A 22,888-nucleotide genomic window follows, 5' to 3' on the forward strand; every position below is an offset into this window, starting at 1 on the left:
AGGCCTCCCTGTCCATCACCAACTCCCAGAGTTTACTCAAACCCATGTCCACTGAGTTGGTGATGCCATCCAACCATCTCATCCTCTGTCGTCCCCTTCTCCTCCTGCCTTCAATCTTTCCCAGCATCAGGGTCTTTTCCAATGAGTCAGTTCTTCACATCAGGTGGCCAAAGTATTGGAGTTTCAGCTTCAGCATCAGTCCTTCCAATGAACATTCAGGACTGATTTCCTTTAGGATGGACTGGTGGGATCTCCTTACAGTTCAAGACTCTCAAGAGACTTCTCCAACACTACGGTTCAAACGCGCTCTACTGCAATGACATAATTTGAAGTGCAGCTGCCCTGCCACTGATCTATGCTCCGCCTTGTTCAAAAATGCATTAGCAAGGGATTTTTCCTGGGCTCACAATTTCAAAGCTTTTTCCAACAGCTTGCCAGCAGTAGTTTTTTTTTTTTTTTTTTTAAATAAATATTTTTTATTTTATTTTATTTTTAAACCTGAAACACTGTATTAGTTTTGCCAAACATCAAAATGAATCCGCCACAGGTATACATGTGCTCCCCATCCTGAACCCTCCTCCCTCCTCCCTCCCCACACCATCCCTCTGGGTCGTCCCAGTGCACCAGCCCCAAGCATCCAGTATTGTGCATCGAACCTGGACTGGCAACTCGTTTCATACATGATATTACACATGTTTAAATGCCATTCTCCCAAATCTTCCCACCCTCTCCCTCTCCCACAGAGTCCATAAGACTGTTCTATACATCAGTGTCTCTTTTGCTGTTTCGTACACAGAGTTATTGTTACCATCTTTCTAAATTCCATATATATGCGTTAGTATACTGTATTGGTGTTTTTCTTTCTGGCTTACTTCACTCTGTATAATAGGCTCCAGTTTCATCCACCTCATTAGAACTGATTCAAATGTGTTCTTTTTAATGGCTGAGTAGTACTCCATTGTGTATATGTACCACTGCTTTCTTATCCATTCATCTGCTGATGGACATCTAGGTTGCTTCCATGTCCTGGCTATTATAAACAGTGCTGCGATGAACATTGGGGTACACGTGTCTCTTTCCCTTCTGGTTTCCTCAGTGTGCATGCCCAGCAGTGGGTATGCTGGATCATAAGGCAGTTCTATTTCCAGTTTTTTAAGGAATCTCCACACTGTTCTCCATAGTGGCTGTACTAGTTTGCATTCCCACCAACAGTGTAAGAGGGTTCCTTTTTCTCCGCACCCTCTCCAGCATTTATTGCTTGTAGACTTTTGGATCGCAGCCATTCTGACTGGTGTGAAATGGTATCTCATAGTGGTTTTGATTTGCATTTCTCTGATAATGAGTGATGTTGAGCATCTTTTCATGTGTTTGTTAGCCATCTGTATGTCTTCTTTGGAGAAATGTCTATTTAGTTCTTTGGCCCATTTTTTGATTGGGTCATTTATTTTTCTGGAATTGAGCTGTAGGAGTTGCTTGTATATTTTTGAGATTAGTTGTTTGTCAGTTGCTTCATTTGCTATTATTTTCTCCCATTCTGAAGGCTGCGGCAGATAAGTGGCAGGAGTCACCGTGGGATCAGAATTCCTCCAGAGTCCTGTTTTCCCTTCTCCCTGCCACTGTCCCCTTTACCTCATGCTCACTCTGCTACTGCCTCAGTTGTGGTGAAAAGGAAGCCCCTGTGTGTGCACATACGTGAGTACGGAGTGTGCACTTCATGAATGCATGACCCATGTCTACTAACACCTATGTCTAATAACACCCACCTGTCTGGAATTAAGCTACGCAGAAAAGTGCAAGTGTTGGTTATGCTGCTGCTGTTGCTAAGTTGCTTCAGTCGTGTCCGACTCCGTGCGACCTCAGAGACAGCAGCCCACCAGGCTCCCCCATCCCTGGGATTCTCCAGGCAAGAACACTGGAGTGGGTTGCCATTTCCTTCTCCAATGCATGAAAGTGAAAAGTGAAAGTGAAGTCGCTCAGTCGTGTCTGACTCTTAGCAACCCCATGGACTGCAGCCTACCAGGCTCCTCCACCCATGGGATTTTCCAGCCAAGAGTACTGGAGTGGGGTGCCATTGTTGGTCATGCAGTCGTATCCAACTCTTTGCGACCCTATGGACTGTTCCATGCCAGGCTCCTTTGTCCATGGAATTCTTTATCAAGTATACTGGAGAGGGTAGCCATTCCCTTCTCCAGGGGATCTTCCCAACCCAGGGACTCAATCTGGGTCTCCTGCATTGCAGGTGGATTCTTTACCATTTGAGTCACCAGGGAAGCCACATGGCAACGGATCACAGCCAGGATGGAACAACACACAAGGGCAAGAAGAAATCAAATCTAAAGGCTACCAAGTCCAGGCACCGGTGTTTCCATGATTTTATTCAAAGAACGCCCTCTAAGGGTTTCAATTCAGAGTCTGTTTACTCTAAATTTACAATTATATAAAACTTTGCTGCCGAGATTCCACATTGTCAATTTAGAACGCAAGAGAAGGACGCCTAGAGGAGATCAATCTGGGAACACAGAATCTTTTTCTGAACGAGTTGTGGTCTTGTTTGCTTCTCACCCCCATCTCTTACTGCACTGACTGTACGGGCTCCAGGGATCACAGCTACTGTTTTATTTTCATTTGCCCCCACCGGATGAGAGCAGACTTTCGTTCTCATTCATCTTCGCCTCCATGCGCTGCTCTGTCTGAATTAGAACGAGTTGAAGTGGTAGCTTGACAGCTGAGGAAACTACATCAAATAGAAACAGACAGAAGAAGGCAAGAAGCCCAGTAACACGAAAAATCTGTATCTACTACTAAAATGTGGGAGGAAATTATTGTACAGTAGTTGATATCCAGAATGATAGCCCCAAATTATGATACCCACCGAAAGGATAAGAATAAACTAACATTTATTGCCAGTCTGCTCTGTGTTGGGCAGAGCATCAGGTACATAACATCTGCCACCTGTTTCACTTTCATGAGACCCATAATATATTTGGGAAAGATTTCTGTCCAAAATGTTTCAAGGTTATGGTATTTACAGTGTTAAAATCTTATTTTTCTGGAAAGCTTGGCTACCGAAAATGCTTTGTTCTGTAAGGGTTCCAGGTAGGATTTTGTGCTTTTTATTAATATAACCTCAGAAATTTGGAGATGAAACTTCTCAGAGCTCACTCTTTTATAATGGAGCATTGAAAACAGGAGCCCTAGGCTTCATTACCCTCATTTAGAAAATAAGCATTAAACACTCACTCTAAAGAAAATGAACCTTTCTGCTGTGCTCCCAGGAAAATGCTAAAACCTAGGTGCACTGAGGGTTGTAAGGAAGAGGCAGAAGCAAGCTCTGGATGTGTGTGTGTGTGTGTGTGGTCTCTATCCCTGATAATACCTGTCACAGTTTTCTTGTAGGCACCAAGCACTTAGGGACGAATAGTTTATAGCTTGGAAATTCTGCCAAGTCAAAGACAGTCAGAGCTTATGCACTTGGGAAGAAATTCTTGCCTCCTTTTTATATCAGCTCCAACTTGAGCTGGTCAGTGCAAGAGTTTTCTGATTTGAGAAATGAAGCGTTATTGTTGGAGACTAGTAAGCTAATGCCAGAAACTCTGCAAAGAAGAGGCCCAGGTCTTTTAAGATTCCCTTGGGCCAAAACATCTAGAAGAAAAGTGGCGAGTTTCTGCAACAATCTCAGGAGAATTTTCTCTGTTGGAATAAGACGTTATTTAGAAAAAATTTGGCAATGAAAAAACTAAAGAAAGAGCACCAGGAGGAATCTCTAGTTCCTGCTATTCTAATTTCCTTAAGGGCAGGGGACTCAGTCTTGTAGATTACCTCTGTACGACTGAGCTCTGAACAACAAAAAAGGCTGTGGGGAGCAGGAAGCAGGGCCCAGCTAGGAAACCTCCGCTGGCACTGCGACAAACGTAAACACGGTTCTGCGTCTAAATATAACAAGAAATTTTGACACCCTGGAACAGTAACCAACATATTCTCTATATTATGGGTGGCTAGGACAAAAGGTGGCATTTAGAGGAATTTGTATCACCTTAAAGCCTGTTATAGAAACTATGAGAGCGGCTAACACCGAGGGCTTACCAGATAGCTTCAGTCAGAAGCTATGATCCCACTTTACAGACGAGGAAAGCAGAGAGGTTTAGAAACTCGGTGAGGATAATAAAAAGGGCAAGTGCCATTGCCAGGCCATCTGGACTTAGAGTTTGATCATGTAACCAAAGACTATGCTTATACTGGACATGCAGTTCTAATGGGGTTACATTCTGTTTTCTACAGAACATTACTTTCTAAAAAAAAAAAAGCTTCATTAAAATAAAAAACAAACTCATTCTGGCCTTCCAGAGTCCCATCCAGGCCCGCCCTGGCCTCCTAATGCCCCAATCTTTCTTCGTAAGGCTGGGGGCTTTGTCATGCACTCAAGCCCAGGACCCAAGTGAAAATCTGATCAGGTTACCGCTGGGAAGCACGCTGAGTGGTTTCAGAACAGTCCTAACAGGATCTGTGTGGTCCAGTCCCCACCTGTCAGCTCTCTCCTCATTTCTTGCCACCTGTCCCTTGGCATTTCACACTCCGGTAAGGCTGTTGCCAAGAGTTCCTGGTGGGCCTGAGGCTCCTCACCCCAAATCCATGCACACACTTTTACTCCATCTGGAACACGTCTCCTCCCAGCCCGCACCTGACTGTAGGCTCCCGATTACCATGTCAGTTCAGTTCAGTTCAGTTCAGTTGTTCAGTCATGTCCAACTCTTTGAGACCCATGGACCAAAGCACGCCAGGCCTCCCTGTCCACCACCAACTCCCAGAGTTTACTCAAATTCATGTCCATTGAGTCAGTGATGCCATCCAACCATCTTATTCTCTGTTGTCCCCTTCTCCTCCCACCTTCAATCTTTCTCAGCATCAGGGTCTTTTCCAATGAGTCAGCTCTTTGCATCAGGAGGCCAAAGTATTGGAGTTTCAGTTTCAGCATTAGCCCTTCCAATGAACACCCAGGACTGATCTCCTTTAGAATGGACTGGTTGGATCTCCTTGCAGTCCAAGGGACTCTCAAGAGTCTTCTCCAACACCACAGTTCAAAATCATCAATTCTTCGGCACTCAGCTTTCTTCACAGTCCAACTCTCACATCCATACATGACCACTGGAAAAACCATAGCCTTGACTAGATGGACCTTTGTTGTAAAGTAATGTCTCTGCTTTTTAATATGCTGTCTAGGTTGGTCATAACCTTCCTTCCAAGGAGCAAGCGTCTTTTAGTTTCATGGCTGCAGTCCCCATCCGCAGTGTGAATCCTTGCAAAGGCTCCATCTTCTAAGAAGGCTTTCCCAGACACTGTCCCCCTGCCCTCCCAGGCAGACCTGCCCGCTGGCCACCCCACAGCCCTGTGTCTGAGATGCATTTCTACTTCTGCCTAAAAACACCATGCTCCTGTGCTTATCTCTCCTGCGAGAATGTACTAGACTCCTCTGAGCAAGAAGATCAGCACAGCCCGCACTAGCCCAGATCTGACGTAAGACTGGCGTGGCATCTAATAAAGTTGGGCCCTTTTAACTGTCGCTTTTACAGCTTCACATTCTGCTCTACTTCTAAAACAAAAAACCAAACCAAAACAAGTATTTCAGGCTATCCCACAGATCAATCTTTTCCCACTACTAGACATCCCAGTCCAAGACGCACCCAGCTGGCTTCAGGGTATGTTCTCCAATAAACATCAGAAGACATTTTACCTTCACTGTTGATGCATGATTAAAGAGACGTCTTAGTCTTCCCAAGTCTCTAAAACGTTCCTTCTGTAGAAAAATGCTCATACGCTTAAACCAAACATTTTCTCACTTTTCAGCAGAGTGCAGTGATTTCCTTGTGGTGCTAATCTGCTTTTGATTTATAATTTACATTCTAAAAAATATCATTAATAGTTTTAACATAAAGTTCGAATCTTCACTAAGATGATTACGTATATATGTACACATATATAGAACATATATAATTCATTTTTAATTATTAAAAGATATGATGCTATAATTCCACTTCTAGATTCATCTGGCAATAACTGTGAGATCACCATATAGAATCTTTTTAAAGTATAAGTCCCTTCTTATAGTTAATCCAGCACATAGAGATTCACTTTAACACTTTTTATCAGGAGGGTATGAGTAGACGTGTAGTGCACTAAATGGCAGGCACCTAACATAGTGCTTATATTAGGGGAATTTAAAAGCTGAAGAGAGTTATAACATTGTAAAGTGGAAAAAACATCACACAATCCTGTCTTTCAGCTTACTGACTGCTTCCTTTTATTCCCTGTTCCTTATAACCCTTGAAAACATACAAGCATATCTATGGCTTTATGTAGTCTGCATAAAAATTTATGAGTTGCTATTTTTGTTGTTATACCATTTATTTAATTAGTCTCCTATTAAGGGACTTTCGTTAACGTTCCAGGTTTTCATATACTACATAATGGTATATAAATAACTGTGGGTAGGTAGCTCCTTAGAAAACAAAACTAAAAAATTCCAACAAAACCCTTCCTTTAGTTGACGACAGAAGCCTAGAGCGAGATTTTAATGTTTTATATAAAATGTATATAATATGATAAAGCTGCCTTCCAAAACACTGCACTAATTCACAGAGCTCCCCGAACTGTAGCATATTCATCTAAACCCTGGCAGCCCTGGGTTTTATAATTCAATCTCCACTCATACTCAATTAAGTATAAATGCAAAATGCCCCCTTGTTGTTTTAGTGCGATTTGATATTTTCTCATGTTGTTTACTTCCTATTCTAAGCCATCCATGTATAGCTTAAGGCACAAGATGGTATCTAATGCTACTGAATGAATTACATGGGTGACATTTTTGGTTTACATTTCTATTACATTATTATAAGATCTATAAGTTATAGGATCAATCTTCCTCCCTCATATGTACTATTTCTTTGAAAAACGTTTCTCAGAAAAATGAAAAATGAAAAACTAGTATTAAAGTTTCCAGTCCCTTATAGTAAATAAAGATGGTATATTTATAAATTAAACATCAGTACTTTTTCATGACCCCAAATTAAACATAAATTACAAAACAAAATTAATTCTTCATCAGTAATAAGTTAAATTATTACAGTAGTATGTTTTGAAAACTAGTATATGATGTATTTTCCCTTTGCTCTGGGGCTATCAGTGCAGTATCTATAATGAAGAACTACGAAGCTAGGAGGAATTAGGTTGAAAGTCTAGGGTTCTATAGAGGATAGATTTGGGGGTTGGAGGCTGTAGGGTATGACCAGCTACTTTAGTTGTGGTGACTGGGGAAAGCCTTCCCCATTTCTTTGGGAAAATAACAGTCTTGTCAATGCTTTGGAAGTCAGCAGTCTTAGAATCAGCCTGTTCCCCTGATACCCACATGGCAAATTTTAGAGCAGATAATTTGTGTCTTTGTTCCTCAAACATGAACATTATTTATTCCTCTGTTTTCAACAAAACCTTGTCTCAGTGCTATAATTAACAACTTAAGATTTTAGGTTCTGTTCCAAAAATGGAAAGCTATTTATATACAACTCACAGCATACTTTAAATATAAAACAGGTTTTACTTGGAAGTTAGGCTCATGAGCTGGTTCATAGGAGCTTGTTTAATCGATAATACATCTGATGGCAATACTAATTATAATTTTCTTATTATATAAATTTATTCTTTCTAAAAATTTTAACTGAAGCATATAGATCCTTATCCAGAGGAAGACTGTATTTATTGTCCCAGCCCTGATGCTGAGAACCTGTGGACACCCTCACCAAGGGGTGCTCGCTCAGCAAAGGCCCTGGGGATGTTTCACAGGCAGACATGGACATGTGCTTCTACACTTCGTTAATGGATAGAAAGCTAATGTATCTACAGAGCAGAATGTATTAGGTTAGTTAGTAGAAATACAGTGTTGAATTAGAGAACTCGAGAAAACACGTATGTCAGCAAGGCAAAGGGGAAGGCTGACATGCCAAGAAGACTGCTTAATGTTTGTACTCCTGTGAACACCAAAGTGTGAACCTGGAATGCAGCTGGAGCTGATTAAATGCAGCAGAAGGAGTGATAATTACGGTCTCAGGTGCCTTGGCAACATGGCCCCATCCTCATGTTAAAGATTCTATAGTAAGAAAAGGGGCACTTCAGCAAAGTGCCTAGTCATACGGGTAGATCAACAAGAGTCCCAGGCAATATTCAGAAGCCTCTGTGGAGGGGGAGGGGTCTGAACATCAGCACAGTTGACAACAGATAAGAGGCAAGTGTGGATTACAGACAGCACTGACGTGAACCCGCGTGTCGGAGAACTTCCCTGCCATCACGAAACCCGGTGAGTCTCCAGTGATTTGCTGCTAGGAATAGAAATTAATTACTAGTCTCTATTCGTGCTGATGCTGCTGCTTAGATGGAACCTCTTAATAGGAGACAGTGGATAAGATAAATACTCTGGAAAGGAAGAGAACCCTAAAGTCAGCGTAAGAGAAAGCACAGTAGGATGAATAAGAGAAAATGTGTGTAAGAGACTGTAACTTTCAAAAGAAAACTCATGTCTGGTGGCTCAAACGGTAAAGACTCTGCCTGCAATGCAGGAGACCTGGGTTGGGAAGAGACCCTGGAGAAGGAAATGGCAACCCACTCCACTATTCCAGCCTGGAGGTCCCCAGTCCACGGGGCGGCAAAGAGTCAAACACAACTGAGTGACTGACTAACACTTTTCACTTCAATAGCCCCGAATTCCAGGACACACAAGCAGCTGTTTCCTAGTGGGCAGAGGGTATAGTTAATTCTTCATTTTATTACATAGGTAATAGTTAGTGAATATAGTTTAAACAATATAGTAATGAAAGTTGAGCTTAGTTTCAACATTTCAAAACTTACCTCTAAAAGCACTAATATCCCCATAGTGTACTTGGAGTACAAAGTATTTGCTTCCAGTCTCTCCTCCAACTCTGAATCCAACACCTGAAGATTTTCAAAAGAAGATAAATTCGTATTTTAGAAATGGAACTCTAAGATACAGCTAATCAAAGGTTGCTGATCTATGAAATCCAAATGGAAAGAAAATAGTATGTAACATATGCAATTATATTAAAATAACAATAAACTAGCTGTTCAATGAAAATCTCTGATATAACCTATTATTTCTCCTCAAAATTTTGATGGAATTCTATTTGTAGTCTCTACTTCAGAACTAGAGTAATCACTATACTTTAAGAGGACAACTCATTCATTTTTCAAGAAACAGAACAAAGTAAAGAAAACGAAATTCTGTCCTTGTTGATTACATAACAGACACACATAAACCTATGCTTTCGCTTTGTTTCGTGTATACTTGTATCCATTTTTGGGCTTCCCTGGTAGCTCAGCCAGTAAAGAAACAGACTGCAGTGCAGGAGACCCCAGTTCGATTCCTAGGTTGGGAAGACCCCCTAGAGAAGGGAACAGCTACCCACTCCAGTGTTCTGGCCTGGAGAATTCCAAGGACAGAGAAGCCTGGTGGGCTACAGTCCATGGGGTCACAAAGAGTTGGACAGGACTGAGCGACTTTCACTTACTTACATATCCATTTTTACTTTGATTGAATACAGGAAATTAGACTTAAGATCATCTCAGGGGAATTGTTTTTTTCCCATGTGAAAACAGGTATCTGCAAAAATACCACTGAAGAAACCAACTACTTACTAGATTACAATGTCAATAAATTATTGGAATCTGAAGGGTTCCTAAGAGTCTTACTAGCAGAGTTTGCTAGTAAGCTAAAAAAAACAAACAAACAAACAAAACTCGGCAGAGAAAATATTTACAGATGGAGGAAAAAATGTCTTACCTTCTCTGCTAATGTATCTTAAAAACATCAACAAATCTATGACAAACCTTCCTATTAGTTTATGAACTTGTTTGGTAGTGGCTGCCTGGAAAACAGAGAAGGCAATGGCACCCCACTCCAGTACTCTTGCCTGGAAAATCCCATGGATGGAGGAGCCTGGTGGGCTGCAGTCCATGGGGTCGCTAAGAGTCAGACACGACTGAGCGACTTCACTTTCCCTTTTCACTTTCATGCATTGGAGAGGGAAATGGCAACCCACTCCAGTATTCTTGCCTGGAGAATCCCAGGGATGGGGGAGCCTGGTGGGCTGCTGTCTATGGGGTCGCACAGAGTCGGACACAACTGAAGCGACTTAGCAGTAGCAGCAGCAGCCTGAAAAAACACTAGAGAAGATTCTAGCACTCATTTGAAGTAAAGCAAAACAGACATCAAAATGTAGGGCTCCAGAGAGGCTCAAGGCTCAAGTCTTACATGACATGAGGAATTTAGGCAATATTTTGCACTAACTATAAATAGAAGGTAACTTTTAAAGCTGTCTAAAAAGATTAAAAAATTTAAAAATTAGTGCAGGCAGCAGTTAGGGAGGCACTGCAAGATGCTACCCTTCCATCCCTGAACCATGGCAGTCCTTCTGGTATCAGGACCGCACGTTCACTCTGATCCTAAGAGAGATCCCAGTAATAAAGGGGACTCTGGTCATTCTCTCACATCTTGGAAGCTACGAACAGTTTAGAGGGCAACTCAGAGAACCAGCTGAGGTTTGGCATCACATTAAATAGCCAGGCTCCAGAACTATTAAAGAAAAAAAATCTGTTTGTTGAAATGGTGATTTACTTAATTCCTGGCTCTCTTGGCTTGTGGAATGCTCCTGCTGTCAAGAACCAATGTGCCTCAGGCCAAAGGTGATTTGAGGTATACTCAGCTATTTTCTAATTCTATCTAAACTGTCGTGTGAGCAAATTACTTACCAAAGAGAGGCAGAGGAAGAATAACTACCTAAATGAAACCTATTCAATACAAAGCAGGTAGTAAGGGTACTTTTTTAGTGTGAAATTACAACCTAGAACATGGCCAACAGTTGTTGGAAAGAACATATAATAAAAAATACTTTGGAATAAAAAACTAAGCAGCTTAATATAAGACTATCCAAGAGGCCTCAGGTATACCTTTGGGGAGTCTCGTTGGGGGAGCGTTTCTTGCCCAGGCATAGAGAATATTGGCTTTATCTGTACAGGTGCCTTCATCACAAAACCTGAAGAAGAAAATAAAGTAACTGTAAGTAAAGACTCAACTACTAAAATGCATAGATCTCTCCCCATGGGAGGGGCAGGAAGGGGAAGGTATTTGAAACTGAGGTCAAGAAAAGTACAATACAGCATCATTATACACCATCAATACACCATCATTATAGCCATATCAGCTTTAAGATCGTAATGAAGACTGGAGCAAAGAACAGTTTTATATGTGAAAACCAGCACATATAAAGGGAAATTTGTTTGTTAGTCGACCAAAATGAAACAATCCTGTGAGGCAGATAAATATATTCAGTATGTCCACCCTTGGAATGTACTCTATGTACTCAGGTAGAAAAGTAAGCATTACATGAAGAGTGTGTAAACCAAAGTTAGCACAGTGGAAATCTGGAACTGGACTAAAGCAACATACGCACTTCCCATTTGGGGATCAGTGTAATTAATAGGCCTTTGGCCACAGTAACCAACAGGACACAATGTCCACCCTTAGCAGGGGGAACAATGCAAGTACATCCCACTGACAGAGTTCTTGTGGCTTTTTCCAAAGTTTATGAATACTGGTTTTGCCATTTATAAATTGCTTCAAATCACTTAACCTTACAGATCCTCAGTTTTCTGTCTTGTGAAACAGGGATCGTTATACTTACCCCAGAATTGTTCTGTAAATCAAATGATACATAAATGAAAGCACTTCATAAACCTCAAAGCACTATACCAGGGTAATGCATCATTTAATAAAACCTTCACTTTATCTAAAGACACTGTTGAGAGACAGCGTTGCATGGTCAAAGAAGCACAGGCAGAAAGACGTACCTGGAGCTGAATCCCACAACCTCCCGGTACAAGGCACGTACCCAGGACACACGCATCAGCCCTCAAAGGCCCGGTTTCTGCATGGAAACCTCTCTGATGCGCTGTGGTGGTGATGCGTGTAAGACACCCAGCGCAGTGACCAGCACATTGGTATCTATCTGGGAGATCCAATTTCACAAATGGCAGGCTGTCTGACTCCAAACCACACATTTTTTCCCCATGACACGACACCTCTCTGTTGGTTCCGTTATATAATTTGACTTGCTCAAAACACTGTTACATGATACTTTGATGTTGCTTTTATAGATGTGTGTCTTGAGAAACCGGCACCAAGCAAGGTCAGAGTCAGGAATCTAGGCAGATCCTAGGACTGTCAAGGACAAGAACGAGGAAAAAGACCGCTTCTTGGCTGGGAGGCTGGCTCACACAGGAGAAAAACTGCACTGCCTATGGCCTGGAAGGGAAGTGAAGGTTTCCTAAACAGGTTAGAAACTAAGCCTAGAATCCCAGAGAACACCCACGCCATCCTCAGCGGCTGAGATTCCTAACATGCTTCCTGCTTACAGCCAGACGTGGGGGCAGATGACAGGCAGGACGTGCAGACAAACTACCGTTGTCTCAATCAAGGCCACAGAGCCAGGAGGCCTCCATAAGGCTACGCTGAACAAACGTTCTTGCATCTCTAAATCAGGCTGCAGAAAGAAACTGGGTGACGTGCAGTGTAAAACACGTCCACCAGTGGTTTCTTACTGTTCACTGTCAAGAACAATATACTTATGATGAAGCAGCCTCAGCACGTGAGACGTGCATTGGAACAAGTGTCTGTGACAGCCTTGTGCCAACTGTGCTAAAAGGCCTGGGGTGTTGGATGGTACCCAAGAGCAGAATTTCCCTCCGTGGCCTCACACTACAATATATTAAGAAATGAGATTGTCAGATGTGGTGTACTTGGTATTTCACTGCTGCGAGCTACTAAAGTTTAAAGATCTGCATGGCGATTTTCACAGCTTTCAAGAAAGGTCATAAATATGCAAGTGCCTAACATCCATGTGATGCCAGTCTCAGGTTAAACAAGATAATTGTTTCCTCTGATAAGAAGTCAAGTCAGTGTACGACTAGAAAGAACTAGAATGAAATATACCAGAAAATATTGGTTTAGTAAAGTTTTCTAAGCGAAGTCAAAGTTTTCTAAGCTATGTGTTTGATTAAAGTCATTTGCTGGCATAAATTCTTTACACGCTTCCCCAAAATAACACCAGAATAAAAATTAAACATTGTAGCATAACACAGGAGGCTTTTATGATCTGGGCCCTTATTATATCACCAGGAAATAAAAAACAAACCCTTTTCAGTCATGCCAAGTTTCTGCCAGTTTCTAATCTCTCTCCCCCACTGTTCTCTCTTCTGGGAAAACCCCTTCCCCAACTCTCTGCCTGATAATCTTGTACTCATTTTCTTATTCAAGGTTCAATGAAACTATTCCTCCTCAAGGACACTTCCTCTGATGTGAATCCCGCCAACTTGCATTCTTTAAGGATAGCAAACCTCCTAAGTGTCAGCTTACTTATCTCCTCTCCAACTAGACTGTGTAGACTTTGAGGTTTTGCTCCTCTCTGTTACCCTGTACTCCCAGCACCTGCAGCCTTGCAAGGCATTTAGTAAATATTCACCAAATGTCTGGAGAAGTTCACTTTTAAGTCAATTTTTAACTTTTTATATACAAACACGTAGATAATTGAATTGGCCTAAGTTTCATTGTATTGTCAAGTATAATATTTAAAAAATCTTTAGTTGAAAAGTTAACTAAAATATGAAAAAAAATTTTGAATTATCATCTGCCTGGTATTTTGTACCAAGCAGCTCATACTCTCACAAGAACATTCCAGGTAGGTTATACTTTACAGCTGAATAAGCTCAGAGAGTTTCAGATCAGATCAGATCAGTCGCTCAGTCATGTCCGACTCTTTGCGACCCCATGAATCGCAGCACGCCAGGCCTCCCTGTCCATCACCAACTCCCGGAGTTCACCCAAGCTCATGTCCATCGAGTCAGTGATGCCATCCAGCCATCTCATCCTCTGTCGTCTCCTTCTCCTCCTGCCCCCAATCCCTCCCAGCATCAGAGTCTTTTCCAATGAGTCAACTCTTCACATGAGGTGGCCAAAGTACTGCAGTTTCAGCTTTAGCATCATTCCTTCCAAAGAAATCCCAGGGCTGATCTCCTTCAGAATGGACTGGTTGGATCTCCTTGCAGTCCAAGGGACTCTCAAGAGTCTTCTCCAACACCACAGTTCAAAAGCATCAATTCTTCAGTGCTCAGCCTTCTTCACAGTCCAACTCTAACATCCATACATGACCACAGGAAAAACCATAGCCTTGACTAGACGAACCTTTGTTGGCAAAGTAATGTCTCTGCTTTTGAATATGCTATCTAGGTTGGTCATAACTTTCCTTCCAAGGAGTAAGTGTCTTTTAATTTCATGGCTGCAGTCACCATCTGTAGTGATTTTGGAGCCCAGAAAAATAAAGTCTGACACTGTTTCCCCGTCTATTTCCCATGAAGTGGTTTAAGTAACTGTAAAAGGTCACACAGCCACATCATAACTCAAAGCTCTGTCTGTCACCCTCCTTTATATCTCTAGTTACGAGACTGACTTACACACAGAGACTTCATGGTATTATATGAAGATCAGCTTTGATGATTACTATCGTACCTGAACAAAGTTGCAATTTGAGTATGTAATTCTGACATCAATTTTAGATAAAATAAGTTCTTCTGACTTGTGTGCAAAACGACGATGATTTTATATTTTATGGTCTTTTCAGATCTAGTAAAAGAAGAGCTCCAAAAGCAAACTTTGAGTTTAAAATCCTGTTTTATGATTTTTTAAAAATTATATATAATTCAAGGTTGAGTAAAGAATGTCTCACTGGAGGGCTCGGGGATAGTGAAATTCATTCTAAAACTTAATGTGTGAGAGGACTAAATGAAGAGGAAAAACAAGAGGCCAAGAGAAATGAGTCCTACAATGGATAACATAAAAGAGTAACAAAGAATGTTTGGATAAACTCTGCACTTCTTCATGGTCAAATTTATGTTTCTCATTTTAAATGGAAACAGTTATCACACTTTCTCTACATATTAATAAATTTATCACACTTTCTCTACTTATTAATAAAATGACCAAGATAAAGATAGTATTGCATATGTGGACTTTCCAAAAAGGGTCCTATAAAAATAGTGAGAATTTTTACGATTCTTATTAAGAAGAAGAAGGGTATTAAGGCTAGGAAGCAATGTAACCCTTGATCAATGGCTGTTGTAATTTCAGGCCTCATTGACCAGGTTTCTTATTCTTATAATTCTAGGGGCTTCTCCTAAAGGCTCCTCTAGATTAGACCAATTAATTGTGAAAAGATTCTCATAGCTCCCTGGTGGTTTTTTAGTATTCATAGCAAAAATGATAAGAATTAACATTTGAAAATAAAACTACTCTGGATTCTTGGATCTTTGCTGTAGAACCTTTTCACCTCTAATCCATGGGGAAACCATTTAGATGGCATGAATATTTCCAGACTATGCCAAGCTCTAAAAAGTGCTAGCCTGTTATCTTGAATTATACAAATAAAGCACAAATGACTGTTAAAGTACTCCTCTGGTTCTACCTGTTAAACGCTAGTTAAAATCCACGGTTATTTAGGGAAAATCAGAACTGATAAATCATTTCTACCTTTGTCTGAAAAAAAAATTTTTAACAAAATTGTCATGCCCTAAAGTTAAGTCTGTATGGTCTTCAATTTCAATTTTAATGTATTATGTATTAAAGAGAATCACAGGAAAATTAATCCAAAGTTAGAAAGCTTCTTTAAGAAACACTTATAAAATCAATGACATATATGGTATGTCCTTACTTTTCAAAACTGCATCCAGCATGAATCAGGAATTCAATTTCATCAACTGCTTTATAAACCCACAGCACATATTTCCCAATTTAGACAAATCCTATGTGAATTTCAGTGCAATGGGTATACATCAATGGGAATTCCTCAGGTGGCTCAGATGGTAATGCAGGGTATACATTAACATAGTAATTAGAAGGATGCCTGCATGCCTGCTCATTGTGTCTGACTGTTTGTGACCCTATGGACTGTAGCCACAGGGCTCCTCTGTCTATGGGATTCTCCAGGCAAGATTACTGGAATGGTTGCCATGCCCTCCTCCGGGGGATCTTCCTGACCCAGGGATTGAACCGGAGTCTTTTACCTATCCTGCACTGGCAGGTGGGTTCTTTACCACTAGCGCCACCTGGGAAGCCCAATAGGAAGGATAAGTCTCAGAAGGTAAAGAATGTGCCTGCAATAGGGAGACGTGGATTCAACCCTTGGATGGGAAGACCCCCTGGAGAAGGAAATGGCAACCCACTCCAGTACTCTTGCCTAGAGAATTCCGTGGACAGAGGACCAGTATTCTTGCCTGGAGAATCCAATGGACAGAGGACCCTGGCAGGCTATGGTCCATGGGGTTGCAAAGAGTTGGACACGACTGAGCAACTAACACTTTTATTTTAATGCAAAAGCTAAATAGAAGCGATATTTAAAAGGAACCAGTCTGAAAAACAGCACCATAATATCCAGGCATCACCGTCTCTCCCCACTCTGACACTACCCCTCTCCATCATCAGATCCGAGAGGCAGTCTACAAGAGCAGAAGTGTAAGTGTCTTGTTCACACCAAATTCTCAGTGCCTACGAATGCCCTTGATACATAGTGAGTGGTTAACAAATATCATATTAGTAAATGAATAAAGATAATAGTTACCACTTTGTAAGTACTTCTATGTGCCAGGCACTGAACCAACCATATTACTTACACCCCCTCCCTTACTCTTCCTGCTGGCCAAGCAGGCAGGATTAGTAGCCCCATTTTATAGATGAGGAAACAGACCAATGTTTATTACATCTAGCAAGTAGTAGAATTGAGATTTGAACCCAAGATGCTCTGATTTCAAAGTTACAGCTCTATATTAAATGTTACTGTACTGTGTTTTATTTTCTTGGACTCCAAAATCACTGCAGATGGTGACTGCAGCCATGAAATTAAAAGATACTTGCTCCTTGGAAGAAAAGCTATAACAAACCTAGACAGCATATTAAAAGCAGAGACATTACTCTCTGCCAACAAAGGTCTGTCTAGTCAAAGCTATGGTTTTTTCCAGGAGTCATGTATGGATGTGAGAGTTGGACCATAAAGAAGGCTGAGCACCAAAGAATTGATGCTTTTGAACTGTGGTGTTGGAGAAGACACTTGAGAGTCCCTTGGACTGCAAGGAGATCGAACCAGTCTATCCTGAAGAAAATCAATCCTGAGTATCCATTGGAGGGACTGATGTTGAGGCTGAAGCTCCAATACTTTGGCTACCTGATGGAGAGCCGAAGTAGCTGACTCATTGGAAAAGACCCTGATCTTGGGAAAGATTGAGGGCAGGAGGAGAAGGGGATGACAGAGGATGAGATGGTTGGAAGACATCACTGACTCAATGGACATGAATTTGAGCAAGCTCCAGGAGATAGGGAAAGACAAGGAAGCCTGGCGTGCTGCAGGCCATGGAGGGTCACAAAGAGTCAGACACAACTGAGCGGCTGAACAACAACATAACACTGCTATCCTAGTGACTATAAACAATCATCTTGTGAAAACATAATAATGTTTAAAACCACGTAATGTTAGTTTCTGTTGAAACTATCAAGATGGTTACAACCATGCCATTCCATTTTATTAAAACTGATACTAGTCCACTAAGAAGTGACCAGTTGCTAAGGAACTCCTATCAACACCTCTAATACAGGCACCTAAAAGGTAGCCGAGGAATATGATCATTGGTGACTATAACTTAGAGCAAGATGCCAACTATATTTTAATGAAGATTCTTTATACTATTCGGATATGCAATATAACATGAATCTATTACAATCTTAAAGTAGAAAAGGAAAATGGATAAAATTAATTTTAGCTTAGCACTAACTTATGTCTGGAGAAGGCAATGGCAACCCACTCCAGTACTCCTGCCTGGAAGATCCCATGGACGGAGGAGCCTGGTGGGCTGCAGTCCATGAGGTCGCGAAGAGTTGGACACGACAGAGGGACTTCACTTTCACTTTTCACTTTCATGCATTGGAGAAGGAAATGGCAACCCTCTCCAGTGTTCTTGCCTGGAGAATTCCAGGGACGGGGGAGCCTGGTGGGCTGCCGTCTATGGGGTCACACAGAGTCGGACACGACTGAAGTGACTTAGCAGCAGGAGCAGCAGCAATTTATGTCTAACTTTGCTGCTACAATCAAAGACACATTTTATAGTGCTTAGAACAAGGATGGCAAAGATTTTGAAGATTGTTATTTTTATTTATACTGACAATATATTATGTAAGTTAAACTTCAGAAGCTTCACTATGGCAGAAGAAACAAAGAGAGGCTGCAAGAGACACCTGGAGAATCTTGCTGTATAGCCTATAGATGACAGGTAGCTAGGATGTGGAGAGGGTGCCTAATGTCAGCATATGCAAATACCACCCTCAACCAAAAAATCATTATCATCATAAGGGAGGCAACGAAGCTGCATACTTATCTGGGAAGTAACATCCCCCTAAAAAAGAAACCAGTCATTTAAATGAGTAACCAAGCAGGGTGTCTCACATACAGGCTTCTCTATATGTATATTTGTGTTTTAGCTACTTTTCTTTCTCCCCTCATCAGCATCTGTAACCCTGTGGAGACAGTGGCATTAAAAAAAAACACAGCAGGTGGTTAATAAATAGAAGCAGTTGAAAGGAATTTAAGCTAAAGCTTCATAGGATGGTAAAGCACTGCCGCTTCAGCTTGAGAATGAGTCCAAGTTAGAACAGCTGGAAACAGCCTCATTTAACCAGCCGGAATTCTTCTTTCCAAAAAAGATTCAACAACCTGTAGAAACATCCTTAGATTTGTAAAGTGTAGCTGGTCATAAGTGTCATTAGAAAGAGTTTTCAAATTCAATGTTAATTCCTAAGACTGAAAACAATCATTTTAATTCAACATAGATGATCATGTCAAAGTACAAGGCACAATGCAGAAGAAGCCCATTTACTTTAATCGCCCAATATTGTGAACACACTTGGGATCTGCAGTCACAAACTGTCTTGAGCCCTAAGTCCTGTGCTCAGTTGAATTCAGTTCAGTTGCTCAGTCATGTCCGGCTCTTTGCGACCCCATGGATTACAGCAGCACGCCAGCCCTGTGCTCAGCAGAACAGAAAGTGTATGACGATACAACCTCACATTACAAACAGAACATGCTCCAAAATTATTCTAAATGCCAAAATAATAATATGAAGAAAACATTATGATTTTCAAAGTATGAAACTCATGTAGCTAACCACTTATTTTTTTTTTAAATGACTATTAGAGTAAAAATAGAATAAAGAAATGTATTCATTGAATCAGTTCAGTTCAGTTGCTCAGTCATGGGGTCCGACTCTTTGCGACCCCATGGACTGCAGCACGCCAGGCTTCCCTGTCCATCATGAACTCCCAGAGCTTACTCCAACTCATGTCCATTGAGTCGGGGACGCCATCCAACCATCTCATCCTCTGTCATCCCCTTCTCCTCACCCGTTCAATCTTTCCCAGCACCAGGGTCTTTTCAATTGAGTCAGCTCTTCGCATCAGGTGGCCAAAGTACTGGAGTTTCAGTTTCAGCATCAACCTGTCCAATGAATATTCCAGACTGACTTCCTTTAGGATGGACAGGTTGGATCTCCTTTCTGTCCAAGGGACTCTCAAGAGTCTTCTCCAACACCACAGTTTGAAAGCATCAATTCTTCAGTGCTCAGCTTTCTTTACAGTCCAACTCACACATCCATACATGACTCCTGGAAAAACCATGGCTTTGACTAGATGGCAATCCAGATACATAGAATTTCCAAGATCTAAAATTTACCATATTTTCATGGAGAGTGGGAATACATCTTTTAATATCTAAACTCCCTAGTTTTCAGCACCTCATTTTCTGACCTCATTTTCATTTACTGACCTTGAAAAGCCCCAGACTCCTTGGAAGAAAAGTTATGACCAACCTAGATAGCATATTCAAAAACAGAGACATTACTTTGACAAGAAAGATCTGTCTAGTCAAGGCTATGGTTTTTTCCAGTGGTCATGTATGGATGTGAAAGTTGGACTGTGAAGAAAGCTGAGTGCTGAAGAATTGAAGCTTTTGAACTGTGGTGTTGGAGAAGACTCTTGAGAGTCCCTTGGACTGCAAGGACATCCAACCAGTCCATTCTAAAGGAGATCAGCCCTGGGTGTTCTTTGGAAGGACTGATGCTAAAGCTGAAACTCCAGTACTTTGGCTACCTCAGGCGAAGAGTTGACTCATTGGAAAAGACTGATGCTGGGAGGGATTAGGGGCAGGAGGAGAAGGGGACGAGAGAGGATGAGATGGTTGGATGGCATCATGGACTTGATGGGCATGAGCTTGGGTGAACTCCAGGAGTTGGTGATGGACAGGGAGGGCTGGCATGCTGCAATTCATGGGGTCGCAAAGAGTTGGACACAACTGAGCGACTGAACTGAACTGAAAAGCTCCAGACAGTATCTGCTCAGTTATGGCTCCAAATCAGCCAAAAAATCTGGGGAACTTGGAATCGCTACACTTTGACTTAAGCCTGCAAGTACAAACTGCTACACTTTGACTTAAGCCAGCAAATCGAGCTCTTGCTCTGCCTGCTCCAATCCTGGTGCCATTACTCCTCCTTGGTCCCTAGATGCAGCTGTCTCATCCTTTAAAAGTCTAGGAAGGAAGGGATGTGAGTTCCGTCTGACAGGTACTGCTGCCTTCCTGCCATGGGCCAGCAGAGCGGCTGCTTTTCCATCAGCTGGTTATGTGCATCCTCAAGAGGTATGTTAATTTACAATTGAGCACCAGGCCCACCCTAACTATAAAGGGACCACCCCACAGTATATTAAAAGGTTCACATCAATGTATGCAATTTAAATGCACATGCATATAATTAACTAGACACATTACCAGTGTGAGCTGCTAATTTGGAATGAGACACAAAAGACTGGAATATGTGCAGAAGAGAAAAAAAAATTCAAAATTAAAATGACTACGTAATGAAAACTGCTTCATGCTGTGTCTACTGTTTTCACGTAAACTTAATACAACTGTAAATATATTTTAATGAACAGTAGAAAGAGGCAATTACAGAGAGCAAAGGAGGGCAGCACCACAGTGAAACATCATCAGAATGGCTCTTCGCCTTCATATTAAAAGTGCTGCCTGAAGACAGGGGGTGAATTATGACTTCATAATTTCAGGGGGAAGATGTTTACTCTCTTACACACACACCTATTTGCCAACTTGCTGGCAGTGAAAATAAAACACTAGCGTGAAAACAGGGGGAAATCCTAGCTAACAAACAGAAGAGAGGAAATCTGAACTTGATGTTTTGGGTATCAACAAAAAAAATGAATCACAGGGAATCCACCATACAACAGTGTGAATCAGCCATAAATATACATTTGTCCCCTCCCTCTTTGAACCTCCCTTTCACCTCTCCCCCCACCCCACACCTCTAGGGTATCAGAGAGCACCAGGCTGAACTCCCTGCGTTATCAGCAACTTCCTATTAGCTATCTATTTTACATATGGTAATGCACATATTTCAGTGTTCCTCTCTCAATTCATCCTAACCCTAAAGAAAAGTGAAAGTGTTAGTCACTTAGTCGTGTCTGACTCTTTGCAACCCCACAGACTGTGGCCCACCAAGCTTCTCTGTCCACGGAATTCTCCAGGCAAGAATACTAGAGTGGGTAACCATTCCTTTTTCCAGGGAATCTTAACCCAGGGATCAAACCCAGGTCTCCTGCGTGGCAGGCAGATTCTTTACCATCTGAGCCACCAGGGAAGCCTGAATACAACAATGTAAAGCAATTATCTTCCAATTAAAAATAAACTTAAAATAAAGAGAAATGTAATGCATAAAACTTAAAGAAATATAATAGAAAAACTGGAGTTCTTTATTAAATTTAGAACCATGAGGAAATTAAACAGTTTAACAGGGCTCAAGGTAAAAGAAGGTGGTCTAAGACACTGTGTAAAACACTAATTTTTGCTATAACCCCTCCAGTTGGACTCAATCCTAGCACTCCTTTTCACATTTTTTCTCTTTATGTAATTTTATATGTGACAGAATAAAGAAACAAATTTTTAAATTAATGAAATTAACCAATCTAAATGGAACAAAATATTTTTCCCAAACAGTAAAAATAAATTATTTTTACAAGTTGAAAAAGTAGTGACCCTAAGAAATCAATGGAAAATTTTCTTGGAGCCAAACTGAGGTTTATAACCCAGGAAGCAGTCTCTGAGAACTGTCTGGGAATGGTAGGTGGGGAGGTCAGTACATATGTGCTTTTGGTGCAGGGAGTGTGTGCAACCAAGCACCCAACTCAGGACAAGGTTGCTGCTAGTCTTGAGGAACAGACATCTTAGTTAATGCTGTACATGCTTTTCTAAGTATGGGAGGATGCAAGAAACTGAGTCATAAAAATCTAGCCACCCGCCCCCTCAAAAAATGTCTATCTGAGGGCCAGTTGTGCCAGTTTTCCCAGAGCACAAGGGGCTACATCCTGACCTTCAGCCTGAATTCCTTTCAGGGTGTACTGCAGGGGAGTGACTGCAATGGCCAATGACTTGATTCCCGTAGAACTGGATGGTGGGCAATATTCTTTATTTTACAAGCCCTTCTTTTTCAGGCCCAGTTTGCACCAAGATTTGGAAGGCATTCTGTGACTGGTTTGTCCCATGATGCTCAGAATGCTCATTCCCAGACCAGGAAAACATTTTCTTGATAACAGGAAACATTTTCTTGAAAACATTTTCTCGATGTGCTATTACTAGGGCTCAGCCTGTAACCCACAGTAGAGCGCCTCTGGCCCATCTGTCTT

At 41.5% G+C, this 22,888-nt stretch overlaps 1 protein-coding gene across 14 annotated transcripts in view; it reads right to left on the bottom strand.

Moving 5' to 3' along the window:
* Positions 1-22,888, bottom strand: part of PAM (peptidylglycine alpha-amidating monooxygenase) — a 315,491-nt gene that overhangs the window by 94,640 nt on the left and 197,963 nt on the right. For all 14 annotated transcript variants that reach the window (XM_044947270.2, XM_025292177.3, XM_044947278.2 and 11 more), the window contains 2 exons: positions 11,005-11,090; positions 8,890-8,973 (listed from right to left, as the gene is read on the bottom strand). In XM_044947270.2, the coding sequence (XP_044803205.2) occupies positions 8,890-8,973; positions 11,005-11,090 (170 nt within the window). The remainder of the gene's footprint in view (positions 1-8,889; positions 8,974-11,004; positions 11,091-22,888) is intronic.

Source organism: Bubalus bubalis, chromosome 9 (genome assembly GCF_019923935.1).
Source record: "Bubalus bubalis isolate 160015118507 breed Murrah chromosome 9, NDDB_SH_1, whole genome shotgun sequence".
Taxonomy (NCBI): Eukaryota; Metazoa; Chordata; class Mammalia; order Artiodactyla; family Bovidae; genus Bubalus; species Bubalus bubalis.